Source organism: Diadema antillarum, unplaced genomic scaffold (assembly GCF_040938485.1).
Source record: "Diadema antillarum isolate AM-2024a unplaced genomic scaffold, OU_Dant_1.0 scf00000078, whole genome shotgun sequence".
NCBI lineage: Eukaryota > Metazoa > Echinodermata > Echinoidea > Diadematoida > Diadematidae > Diadema > Diadema antillarum.
The window spans coordinates 1,698,240-1,710,514 of record NW_027270967.1 but is presented as its reverse complement, the minus strand read 5'-3'; the positions used below and the strand labels follow the sequence as shown (position 1 = coordinate 1,710,514).

Here is a 12,275-nt window from a genome sequence, read left to right as displayed (position 1 = left end):
CCTTGGCTTGACAACATTCACTTCCGGAACGTGCGGCTGCTGGACTTTGTGGTATGTGTACAAGTGATCGTAGCAGCCTGCTGCTGTCTCCTGTGTGTGGCGTGGGAGTGGAGCTATTCGATGAGGAGATAGTGCAGCGCATGTGGCTGGACTACGGTACATATTGTGTGTAGTACACATGTTCTGTCTGTGTGTAAATTGTGTAGCCGTTTCTTGATTGTCTTATGTAGGGCACCAGTCCAGCTTGGTAGCTTGAAATTCTGCCATTGTAAGTCCGGAGAGCTACACGATGTGGTTTGCTGAGGCAGAGGAAGTCGTGGAAGTAGTGAGGGGCCATTTTCCGTGGACATGTCTTCTTCTGGTACCGATTTTAATCGCCATTTCTCCGGTCAACGGGGCGCATGATTTCACGGCGTATCGCATGCAACAATTCGACCTCCACGGCTCGCAGTATGGTATGAAGAGAACCCATTCGCATTCTACACTAAACTAGTCTATCACAGTTCTATAACGTGGTAGATTTCTATATTCTAGACGGGGTTAATAGTTTCACCAGCTAGCTTGGTGTGGACTGTGGCTAGTCACGTGGGATGCAAAGAAAATATGCCGAAAATACCGTGTAACACCAGAGGTCTAACGTTTAACTAGACAAAAGATTCTAGTTAGATAGTCATTGTCTGAATAAAATGATTTAATTTTACTTTAAAAAGTCTATGTTTGCATTCAAACTGTACAAAACCAGTGTAGTGACAGTGCAGTGTGCATTGCATTGTGGTCTATCATTGATAATGTAAACGTTAGGTCCTACTTACTGTCAATAGCCCTGATGATGCTGATTGTAATACAGTTGTCTGTTGTGTGGTCAAGCCTTATTAGTACCTCCGCCAAGGAAGGATCAGGAGGAGGTTAAGTCAGTGATCATCGGTTTTGGTTTGTCTGTTTGCAAAATAACTCAAAAAGTTGTGTACCGTTGGTACGGATTGAAAATGAAACTTGCATGAAAGTCGATATTGACACAAGGAACACCTCATTCAATTTTGGTAGTGATCCGGGAATTTTTATGGATTTTAAAAATATTTTTCATATTTTGGCATATACTGTACAGTGTACATACATAAGGTCAATGAACATGGGGTTCAAGCTGCGCGTACTGGAGGTTTAGATATGCGCACTAAAGTGCGCACTCTGCTCGGGCAAGACGCCGTGCAATGATGTAAACAGTAGAAGGCTTCTATTTTGAGAAATTGGGTGTAAAAAGGGTGGAAATGAGTTGCTGGATTGGCGGAGGTCTGTGCTCTCCAAGTGCTTTTCTAGTTTTTCATTTAAATTTGAACTAAAGCAATCATTGGGAAGCATCTTGATATTGACATCAACCTTCATGTACGGTACATGTACACTGCAGTTGCTCAGAACAGCTACATGTACTCTGTAGAGCCTAGTTCTTTGTGAGCGATCGCAGTGTATACTACGTGTACCGGTAATTAAAGTACACTGCCTGCACTGCACAATCTGAATCTGAAGTTAGCCGTTTATGTTTTATGATGTGAATCTTTCATTTATAAGTACGATGTAGATACAACATAGAGCAACAAATCAATATGTACGAATGATTTACAAATGCAAGTTGAATGAAATTATAATATTAGATTATCAAATTGTGCAGGCAGTGATCTCTCGCAAAGAATGAGTGTGTTTTGAGCGATGGCATGAAAGCAGACATTGATATTGACTCTTTGGGACAACCGTTTTGGTTTGAATTAATTTGAGTAATTGGGTTTACATTAGCGCCAGGCATTCAGACCATTAAGCATCAGATCACCGCACTTTTCATGTGGCACTTGTTTCACTTTGTTTGTTTAAAGGGGATGGCTAGTAACTGATCAGTGGGAATCAGTGGGAATGCTGGGGGATGATTGTTCCAATTCTTTGGGGATTCATTTAAGAGTACATTGTTTGTATATCTATTATTGTGTAAAAATGATTTGCTTCAGAACGGTCTCATATTCAAGTAATGTGCAGTTTAATGCCCCGTCACCGTACAGGCATGCTAGCCTGGAACCATTAAACTGCACATTACTTGAATATATGGGACCATTCTGAAGCAAATAATTTTCACACTTTAACTTATAATGTACTCTTAAATGAATCCCACAAGAATTGGAACAATCATCCCCCAGCATTCCCACTGATTCCCACTGATCGGTTACTAGCCATCCCCTTTAAAGGAGACCTCTGAATGATTTTCAAACCCTTACATATGAATAATTCATTACACTGGATAGTGGATACAGAGTTTCAGAATTTATAGTGATTGGGATGAGAAATGTTTCCAAAATTTGTAACAATTCACAATTAACAAGGATGATGACTTATGGTAGCCTCACCATAGGCATGCATGATTGGGGGCTCAAGGAAGCAGAACAAAAGAGAAAAGCATGCATAAATTTTACACAGGTGAACTTGTTAAGAAAGCCGTATTGTAATGGAGTTACATTGCTACATTTACTCGTATAACTCATGAATTTAAGTTCTTTACATCGATTTGTTTTGTTAACTTGGTCATTTCCATCTATTTCCAGGCTGTCGCAACACCTTGGTCAACCTGGAGGCACGTCCCATCTCTGCCAAGATGGTTACCAGGAGGTGTATCCTGGCCAGGCTCTCTGAGGTGACAGCGGAGCGCTACAGGGAGCTCATAGAACAGGGGGCGGGATCTCTCGTCATTCTGCTCCCCGAAGTGTTGTCGTCTGCTCCAAAGGAGGTTGTCAACGTGAGTGGAATTGGAAGCAACCTTTCTACCACCCCTTTTGCTCTTCTTTGATTCTTGATTCAGCACCTAAAAACTGGTTCTTGATTCTGTATTTCTGTTGAAAACTTATCAGAATCCTCTAAATAGCTGAATTTGTATTGGATCCATAAATTGGCAATGTGATACAAAAGATTGAAGCAAATGTTTTTTTCATGAAATTGGCAAATTTTCATTACTGATTTTGGGGTGATACTTATTTGTCATTCCATCACTATGGTTCTGGATGGCAAATTCCACTACATGTGGGTTTGCTTCCAAGCCTTGATCAAGCCCTTATGTAGCATACCCTGTATTCAGTATCAACACCAACTTGATTTCAGATAGTTGGAAATGTTTCTCCTGATGTGAACGTGAATGATTTTTCATTAGCATTATTTTTTTTTGTGTGTGTCTGTCATACATTGTATGATGCATTGTTATTTCTGCATTTATTGTTGTCAATATTATCGCCTCCATCATAAATGACGATAGGAATGTGTTGCAAAACACAATTACATATTTATTATTGTAAAGTATTGGCAGATTTTCATAGAGTTTGATACACCATTCCGCCCAACCCTCTGGCATATATACCAGGTACATTTAGCTTACCTCCCCTTTTTGGAGGATCCAACACACACATACAAGAAATGGGTTGAAGCAGTTATACATAAATAAATGCATGTTTCCCTTCTATCAGCAATGGATGGAGCTGGAGGCATTGATGCTGGAAGGTGAAACAGTCATGCCAGTGTACTTTGCCCAGGAGGATGAGGAGCTGCTGTCCATTCACCGGGACATCCAGGAGGCGGTCAGCGGGGACCAGGCAGCTTCTGGGGCTCAGGGTACCTCCTCTTGTTTATACTAACTCTAACTTCATTTTGTTACTAAAAAAGAAAAGAAAAAAGAAAGTTGTAATGAACAGCACAAAATGATATGAGTAATAAAAGGAGAAATGGCAAAAAGAAGATCTTTTTCCCCAAAGATTGCTTGAAAAGGGAGAGGATGAAATAATCATTTTATTTTTGCTTTATTAGTTGGAAGCAAATAAACAACAGCCGCAAATGACTCCTCTACCCATAAAAGGCAGTAATGCAGTGAAATTGTGGTTGCAGCAAATAGAGTCAAGTTTATTGTAGCCAAGCTGATCCTAGCTGAGCTGTTCATGGGAAGTCCAAATATTTCTTATGATACCTTGCAGTAACCTCTATGCAATTATCTTGCAGAATAGACTCACTCTGGAAGGAAATGTGTTCTCTAAAGTTCATTTTCTTTGTGGCAGTAGTGTATTTGTTCCTTTGAATAAAAGCAAAAACCAATTTTATACCTCATTTGTAATGTGATTTGAATACATCTCTTGTTAACAGTTCCCCATGAATTCGAAGGTTCTTTTGTATCTACTTTCCCAAACAGCTCTGTTGAGTGCTGTCTATGCAAATGGGTTCCAGATGGTTATTTCTGGCACGCAGGCAAAGGCAGTCAAAGACGGCAGCATCATCAGCTTCCAGGTAACTATCTCCCTTCTCCTTGGAGAGGTTTCGCACCTTTACAAGAACTTGTGTTTTTCAGAAGTACATGTATGTTTCGTGCTGAGCTATACATTTTTTACGTCTGAAAAGAACATTTCTCAAAGCTCGTTTGGCCAGGCATGGTCAGCAAGTATTATCGTGTCATTTTGCTTGATTCTAGGCTTGCATTTGCAATGTAAATGTAGTCTTTCCCTTTGACTATGGAATCTCTGTGTTTACCCTGTCTTCTGTCTCTATCAGGGCCAGCTGACCGGGAAGGGTGTAGAGGACCAGCTGCCCACACTAGCCGTGGTTGCTCACTATGATGCCTTTGGGATTGCACCAGTAAGTTTTGCGGTGATAAATTGATCTTGTTTTAGTTTTCATTCTTTCGGGATATGACAAAGCAATTTTTCTTTTTTATTTGTTATCTGTATAAGTTTTTGAAGAATATCATGATTGAATTGCGATGTAATTCTATTGCCAAAATGTTGTTTAAAAAGAGTAGTTGATCAAGTTCATGTGTATATGGCTGTTTGCAGTAGAGCAACATGTGGCATATTTTATTAAATGCTTCAAATTTTCATGAGATTTTTTTCTCCATGCTTTAGAGTCTCTAGGCTGCCCTATCAAAAACAGGTTTATTTCTTGTGTAATTGTGACCATGAATCTAGGTTAGTTACACTTTTCGTGATGAAATGCCGTGTAAAGCCTCTTTCAAAGGCTCTCTCTCTCTCTGCTGTAATTGTGAGCTGAGGATCTTCACACCAGACAAAAGTAAGACCACCAGGGAGGTGCAAGCCCCAGCAAGAGGGCCTTTTGACACTCAACTGAGTCTCCCAACCCACGTCTTACATTACCATTGTGATATATTGTCAGCTGACAACCAGAAGAGCTTTATTGCAATTTTTTTTTTTTTTTTTTTTTTGGGGGGGGGGTGAGGGGAGGGTGTTGAGTTATTGGTATCATGTTGTAGAGCTCAATCTCCACTTCATTGTTATGTCAGTTTTTGATCATTTTTATTAAATTGTTAGAAATCAAAGCCACAAGGGCGCTATTTGACCCTATATGAACAATGCTTATAAATCTACCCTCTTTTGATCAAATAAACTTTTTATTTCATGAAAATTGATTGTTTCCTTTTTACTTACGCTGAAATTTTAGAACACGATAGTGCCCTTTTGGTTCTTAGCTGACGATATATTATTACCCCCAGCATTTAGTAGCTAAAATTGCAGCCAATCAGCAGAGTTGCCAAGTTTTCCTGGTTCTGCAGAAGGCTTCCTGAGAACTTGAATATCCCCTCATGTCTGGATTAGAGAACATCCAAACCTCTCTGATTCAGGAATATTGCTTTTGCCCATTCAGATGAATGTATCACAAAAGCATCTCCCTGAATGCTCTGTGGAATCCCCCCGACTATGGTGTGTCAATGTTGGCAGCCCTGCAATCAGTAGAGCTCTTTTTGAAGAAGCTTATGCTTAATGCATTTGACACTGACACCCAGCAGGCAATTCTAGTTATTCCATTGGTCAAATTGACCTGCTGAGTTATTCAGTGCTGAATTGTGGTGCACTGCTTGAATTGTCTCCCAGATAATCACATTCATAGGTCTTGAAAAGCCAGTGCTGAAGTGCTTGACTTGAACTTTTTGGCTTGCTTCACTTTCGATTGTTGGCAATAACAGCAGAGTGAGAGCATTTGAAAAAGACAAAGCTGCAATTTCCCTGTTGTTTTCATATATTATAGATTCAATGAAATAATACAAAACAAATGGCTTGAATGGTTTGTGTATCTTTAACATTATTTTTACACCTGCAGCACCTGTCGTTTGGAGCGGACTCTAATGGGAGTGGTGTGGTCGCTCTGCTGGAGCTGGCAAGGCTCTTCAGCAAGCTGTACACCAGTTCAAGAACTCACGCAAAGTAAGCTCTCACAGCCCATTCCTTATTATCTAAAAGATGGCAGCATAATTTGTTTGACTTGGTCAAAGTCATTAGAAAATACATTTTTCACACTGTTCAGACAGTAATGGTACCTGGAATAAATCCTTATGAGTGACTGGATATGAGCAGGGTGATATATGTTCATAGATATCTTGATAGTGAAAGCTTTATTTTTCAAAACTATGTGTGCTTGAGTGCTTTTTTTTTTTCTTTTACCATTTGCACATCAATAAACCGCTTGCTTAATATAGGTTGAGAGTTTTCTAAATTAGGCTACCACAGTGCGTGACGGCTTCTTTGGAGAAAGCCTTTTTTTAATGGTTTGGGACCAGGAGGGCACTGGGAGAGGCTAGGAGAGCAAGCACATTTTGGGGATAGTCCCTGCCTGTGCCTTATTCTCAGTCTTTGAAAATACTCTCAAAAGAGATTTAAAGCAAAAATCCATACACACTTCAATTGCCAATATGGTTTGAGCAGCATGTGATCCCGTGTATCAATAATGACAGTTATATCATCTTTCTGTCACATCTCAACACAGTTTCAATATTATGCCTGCCACTGTGGTACTTATAGCAAGGCCTTCCTGCTGGTAGTGCATGTCATATTCCCAGATGATGATTATTAATGTGTGTGTAATACATTCCAGGTTCAATATTCTATTTCTGCTGTCCGGTGGGGGAAAATTTAACTACCAAGGCACCAAGCGATGGATAGAAGACAATGTGGAGAGCCAAGGTATGTTACTTTTTACAGAGTAAGTTGTGTGATTTACTTTTATTTTTCCTTTTCTCCATCTCTCAGAATAAAGCCCTTTGTTGATTGAACTACGTTTTTGAAGAAACACCTCTAGCAAGAATTGCAATATCGGTACTGAAGCTAATTGGCCTGTTCAGAAGTACCATTGGTACAACCTTGTCTTGTGTGTTTAAGCTAGGTGAAAATAATGATATGTTATGCACACAATTTCAACTGACCTCTCGAACCTTTGCACCGCGTGTATATGTTTGTGGGTAAAGGGAAAGCAAAGTGCCTTTCTTACTGCAATTATTACTGTACCATGTACTTGAAACATGACAAGTTTGCTCATCAGATGTATGAGGCTCTACATACAACAAACACAGTGATGTTAGCTCCACCATGGACAGGCGACTCCTGTCATAATCAAGTCCTTAGGACCGGCAGTTTTCTTTGTTTATATTGAAATTTTGTTAAGTGGAGTACATAAAATGGTAAGTGAAGTTCACAAATGTATTTACAAGGTGATTTGGAGATCTGAATTTTTACTTCATTGTTATGAGAATTTCGTTATAACTGTGTTTGTTATGATGGGAGTGCACTGTATGCAAACATCGCCTAATATTCTGCAGTTTGTAGAAGTTCAGCTATTCATTCCATGTTCCAACACAAAGTTCAACACACAAAATACCAATGTGACTCGATCCATTTCTTTCCCTTCTGCCATTTCCCCTTTTTCAGCAACAGTGACAATAACTACCTATGTTGCACGAGACAAACTTGTCATCTCATTACTGTTTGTATACCCCATGTAGAGTCGTCACTACTCAGCGACGTGTCTTATGTGTTGTGTCTGGACACCATTGGTGCTGGGGATGAACTCTACCTCCATGTGTCCAAGCCACCCAAGGAGGGGACAGAACCGTACCAAATTCTCCAGGTATTCAGGAACCACCACTTTTTGTTTGGTATTGGGGTTGGGTTGTGTGGGGATTGAGTTTTGTGTGTTAGTTATGTGTGTCTTCTTTCTGTCTTTGTTTCTTTTTCGTTTTTTTGATTTGTTTTCATGTTGAGCAATATTGCCTCAATATACTGTAAAACGTGATATTTTAGCGCCATGAAATTTTCGCGAAGTGCCTCAGGCATTCAGTGTATATAGTGTAGACAAGAGCCTTTGAGTGCATTTTAATTTCGCGAATCTTGGCTCTTGCAAAATTTGCCATATTAAAATGCACGCGAACATTCCTCGTTTTACATACATGTAATGCATGAGGGCAGGTAACTCTATTAAGTGAGTGGGGAAGTGATTGTTTTGGGGTGATTTTTATAGAAAGGGTAATTGTTGTGAGTAAAGGAATTCTCATGATTATAAGGGGAGAGGGGTTTGAAAAGTTATCCATTGGTAGGTTTCCCTAACATATCTTTGGCTGGTAATTAGTACTTTGAATGACAGATTGAGATAATGTCTTCCCTCTTAGATGGGTTGAAAATAAACCAGACCTAGTGCCATAATGACTGTTATATATAGATTTACACCACAAACGGTCTCAGTTTTCAATTTCATGGTGTCTATGCACTGAGAATGTAATCTCTTGTGGCACATGTCTAGGTGCTGAGAATTATAGTGATAATTAGTGTCTTTTGATTTCTGTGTTACCAACTTCTTCCCGATCCTAGGAGCTGCAGTCTGTTACCAACGCCCTCTTCCCCTCCGTCAAGTTCAGCATGAGCCACAAACGCATCAACCTCGCGGAGGACTGGTTGGCATGGGAACACGAGCGGTTCAGCATGCAGCGGCTGCCGGCGGGGACCCTGTCTCACCTTCCCGCCTACGACAGCAGTTCGCGCACCACCATCACCGATGACAGGTTGGACATGAATTTCTAACACATCAAACTCTTATCACTTCAGATATTCTAGCAAAAATGCAATTTTGCTATTTTATTTTATTTCATTTCTATTTTCGTCTTCTTGAGGATACCTCAATCTGACACTTTTATTTCAGTGTGGAATATGGGCAATATATGACAGTTTACCCGTTTGTTCAAATTTCAGCTCCAAGGTGGATGCCAGCAAGCTTGCCAGGAATGTGAAAATCTTGGCAGAGGCCCTAGCCACACACGTGTTTGGTCTGAACTCCACAGAAGACAACTCATTTGAAGTCTTCGTAGATGGCTATGTAAGTAGCACAGAAATCTACATTCACAAGTCTTGGTAGATGGCTATGTAAGTAGCAGAGAAAGCCAACACTCACAGTGGACTTTCGTTATAAGAAATTCCTTGCACCAGTTGAATCACTTTGGTCGATCAAAGTGTTGTATCAGGGTTTGATAAAAAGAAACTTTGCAGTGAGGGGAAAAAAATGGATGTTAATCTAAATGTTCATGTCACTCTAATGGGTATTTCGTAAATGGAAGTCAAATTTTCCGTTCTGATCGTTCTCTATGTTATGGGCAAGTGTTGTCAACATATATGTAGTGTACTTTAGAACAGAGTATCATTCACGCTAATTGGCTAGGTAGTTGAGCAAGCCTCATACAGCTTATAGGCTAAAAGCGCAATAATTCAATTCTCAATACTCAAAGTAAGCTTGTGTTGACAATTTCAGTCTGCGGAAAACTATAGGGTAGATTTGTGCTAATTGAGAGCATACAGTATTGAATGTGCCTCTCGGTTGACCGTAATGATTTGGTTCTATCCTGATTTGGATTTGGGTTGGTCTTGGAGCTGTTAACTGAGAATTGCAAGTTACATTGAGGCTTGTGAATTATTTTGCCTTTTTATTCGCATATATTCTTTATTCTTTGTATTCTTACGACAGGAGGTGAACGCAGACTCGATAAACTCATGGCTGAACTACCTGTCCTCGCAGCCGCGGTCCGCGCAGCTCATGACCAAGGAGCATCCACTCCTCCAGACGTTGCAGAGCGCCCTCACGAGGCACCTGAAGGACGTCAAGAGGATAACGATCAAAGCAGACAAGAGGTCAGTTGTTAGCTGTGCACCACTTTGGCTAGCAATATGTTGAAATAACAGGGTTTATTTCCAGCCTCGTACATTTTTTTGATGTCCATTTTTCATTCAGGTGTAATTTTTTGCAATTAGTGTGATGAGATGTTCAAGACCCATCTGATGGTAGCAGCTTTTGAGTATCTGAACAATTGGCCAGATGCTATTTGTCATGCTAGTTTCATATGCAAACTCTGGCTTCATGGCCATGTTTTGCACATATTCTGTGAACAATTTTGCTCTATTTACTTCTTCTTTTTGGAGATATTTCACACTTCCATTGTTTTCATTTTATTCCTTTCATTCAATTCCTTTGCTTTCATTTTATCTCATACTTTCTTGACAGTTTAATGTCTCATGAAATCAGGAACTCATGCGCAATTGATGTTTTGTTTTTGTTTGTTTCTTTGTTTCTTTGCGTAGAGAACCCGAGTATGTGTTCTACGACGGCTTGAAATTCACAATGCACGCTTACAGGTAAGTTTTCTGTTTAGACAGGACTGGGGTGAATGAGACCCATTAGAAACATCGCAAGAAGGAGCACCCTCACCCAGAATCCTGAAGACTTTTGCAAACTGAAGTCATTCAGCATTTGCATTACAGCATACAATAGTATTACTTAGTAAGAGCAGAATTGTCAAATTTCTCGGATTTGCTGGGAAACCCCCATGATAAAAATGGAAGAAAAACAAGCATTTTCTTGCTTCTATACAAATTAATGAACCACAATTAAAATCTGATTGTTGTACTTTCATCAAAAAGATGTGTGAATAGATGTACTATAAAAAGTATAGGGCAGGTTTGCCCATTTTTGGTTGAATGTGTTGAGCTTGTGGTAGAATAGCTAACAAATCACTCGAAATTTTGTTGGTACAAATAGCTAAGATGCCTTTTATCTATTGAAGGGCCTTTCTAAGCTCTCAGAAGCCAGTATTACCTGCAAGACATGGCCTTGCAGCTCCCTGTTTTAAATTTGTTTGTCAGATCTTTCTTGGTCTGAGTTAACTTTTGGGTAGACCATGAATCCATCCTTTGCAGACTGCTCTAGTTGTGCCCATATGAATAACATCGTCACTATTGCTATGAATTTGGGATGTCGAATAGTTTTAAATTCGCGAAAATATAAACCTCGTGAAATATTCGATGTATGCAGTATGTTGTACTTTCTCCCTCTGTCTCCAGTGTGAAGCCTGCTGTGTTTGATCTGTTTCTGGCTGGTGGTATCGCTGGCTACCTGGGTCTCATATACCTCGCTGTCCAGGTTAGTTGAGAATCAAAGACTTACCATACGCCTGTCCTTGCTTCCATGAATGGAAATATTGTTGGCTTATTAACCCTTCTCCTGCACTCAACCCAGACAACTGTAACTTGACTGCATGCTGAGTCATCCATTACTTCTGCACACAGGCAATAAAATGTAAATACTTTAAAATCGTATCTTTAGCAGGAATGAAGAAATCTGATTCTTCAACGAAGCTTGAAATGAAAACTTGGGAATGATTGACTGCATTGAATTGAAGTCATTGAATTGTCTAACTCATCTGTGTAGCTTCATATCTCTCCAACCTGTAATTACGTTTGTAATTTCTCTCCATGTGTAATCAGTTTTGCAGGATATTATCTTTGCAATGTAAAATATTCATAACATTTTCCAGCATTTGGAATGCTTGTCATATATATTCTAGCTATGTAATAGGTAAGCTCGAACAAAGAGTTCATGCTCAGAGGAAATGTTTATTACAGGGATTTATATATTTTTTGGTTTTGTCAGTAGCCAAAAAAAAAAAGAAGGAAAATAATAATAAATGATTAGGCAAAGGGGTTTTTTCTATCATTCACTTGGTGATGTCAGATGTCTTTTGTACTGAATTTCCACAATATCAAAATTTTCCTCAATGCATTGTTGTTATTGTTGTGCTTCCTTTCCAGAACTTCAGCTATCTGAAAGATACAGTGAGGAGCTACGTAGCAAGAAAACCCAAAATACACTAGCACAACATCTGGTGGTCTTCAATGCCTTCTAGTCTTATCACAGTACAACTTTTTTCTTTTTTGTATCTTTTGAAGTTTTTCAGGAAAAAAAAACAAATCAAATGAAATTGTGGAAATGAAATAGATATGACAGATTGTTTGATATGCTTTGTCTTTGTGTATGTATACATACATGACTTTGATGTATCCATGCAATGTATGTGTGTCAATGTAGAGTAGGTACATGTACTTCCACCTATGTCTGGGGTATGTGTCAGGACTAGATAGAAAGGTTTATTAGATATTTAGAATGAGTAT

At 39.4% G+C, this 12,275-nt stretch overlaps 1 protein-coding gene across 1 annotated transcript; it reads left to right on the top strand.

Annotated features, from left to right (window-relative positions):
• Nucleotides 1-201: 201 nt before the first annotated feature.
• On the top strand, nt 202-12,040 carry LOC139717608 (BOS complex subunit NCLN-like). Its single transcript, XM_071629116.1, has 14 exons — nt 202-455; nt 2,580-2,770; nt 3,489-3,633; nt 4,202-4,296; nt 4,558-4,641; nt 6,118-6,221; nt 6,889-6,977; nt 7,793-7,917; nt 8,655-8,845; nt 9,033-9,156; nt 9,799-9,962; nt 10,410-10,463; nt 11,169-11,247; nt 11,916-12,040. The coding sequence occupies exons 1-14, from the start codon at nt 290-292 to the stop codon at nt 11,976-11,978; spliced, it is 1,674 nt and encodes a 557-aa protein (XP_071485217.1). The 5' UTR covers nt 202-289; the 3' UTR covers nt 11,979-12,040.
• The last annotated feature ends 235 nt before the right edge of the window (nt 12,041-12,275 follow it).